Source organism: Eimeria mitis, genomic scaffold (genome assembly GCF_000499745.2).
Source record: "Eimeria mitis Houghton genomic scaffold, Emh_scaff9641, whole genome shotgun sequence".
Taxonomy (NCBI): domain Eukaryota; phylum Apicomplexa; class Conoidasida; order Eucoccidiorida; family Eimeriidae; genus Eimeria; species Eimeria mitis.
This window is the reverse complement of record NW_013577116.1, coordinates 1-428: the sequence shown is the minus strand read 5'-3', so window position 1 is coordinate 428 and position 428 is coordinate 1. Positions and strand designations below refer to the sequence as shown.

The 428-nt window shown below is 48.4% G+C and overlaps 1 protein-coding gene across 1 annotated transcript in view; it reads right to left on the bottom strand.

Annotated features, from left to right (window-relative positions):
* The window catches only part of EMH_0097730 (splicing factor 3b subunit 10, putative), a gene marked incomplete at both ends in the record, with an annotated part of 1,102 nt that extends 953 nt beyond the window's left edge, over positions 1-149 (bottom strand). The window contains one exon of the mRNA XM_013502589.1: positions 67-149. Coding sequence (XP_013358043.1) covers positions 67-149 — 83 coding nt within the window. The remainder of the gene's footprint in view (positions 1-66) is intronic.
* Positions 150-428: the final 279 nt, after the last annotated feature.

Sequence of the window (428 nt, the reverse complement as noted above, 5' to 3'; positions counted from 1 at the left end):
ATATATATATATATATATATATATATATATGTATATATATATATATATATATTCAGGTGTACGTACAGCCGCGTTGTGTCTGCATTTCCGGTGCCAGGATATTTGCTCTGCAGATGCTGCAGCTGGGAGTTGATAGTAAACCGATCCATGTTCGACATCTTCGTGGTGCTGCAGCAGCAGCAGCAGCTGCAGCAGCAGCAGCAGCAGCAGTAGCGGGGGGGATGAAAGGAAACAAGACCAGCAGCAGATGCTGCTGTGAAAATCCAGAAAGAGCCAGGGACAGAAAGGAATGCCCGTATGCACGCCGTCACCCGAGTGGCGATATGCTGCTGCTGCTACTGCTGCTGCTGTTGTTGTTGCTGCTGCAGCGGTGGCACTGAGAGGGAGAAGGAGCAGCAAAGCAAAGGCGCTCAAACTCTTAAACAAAT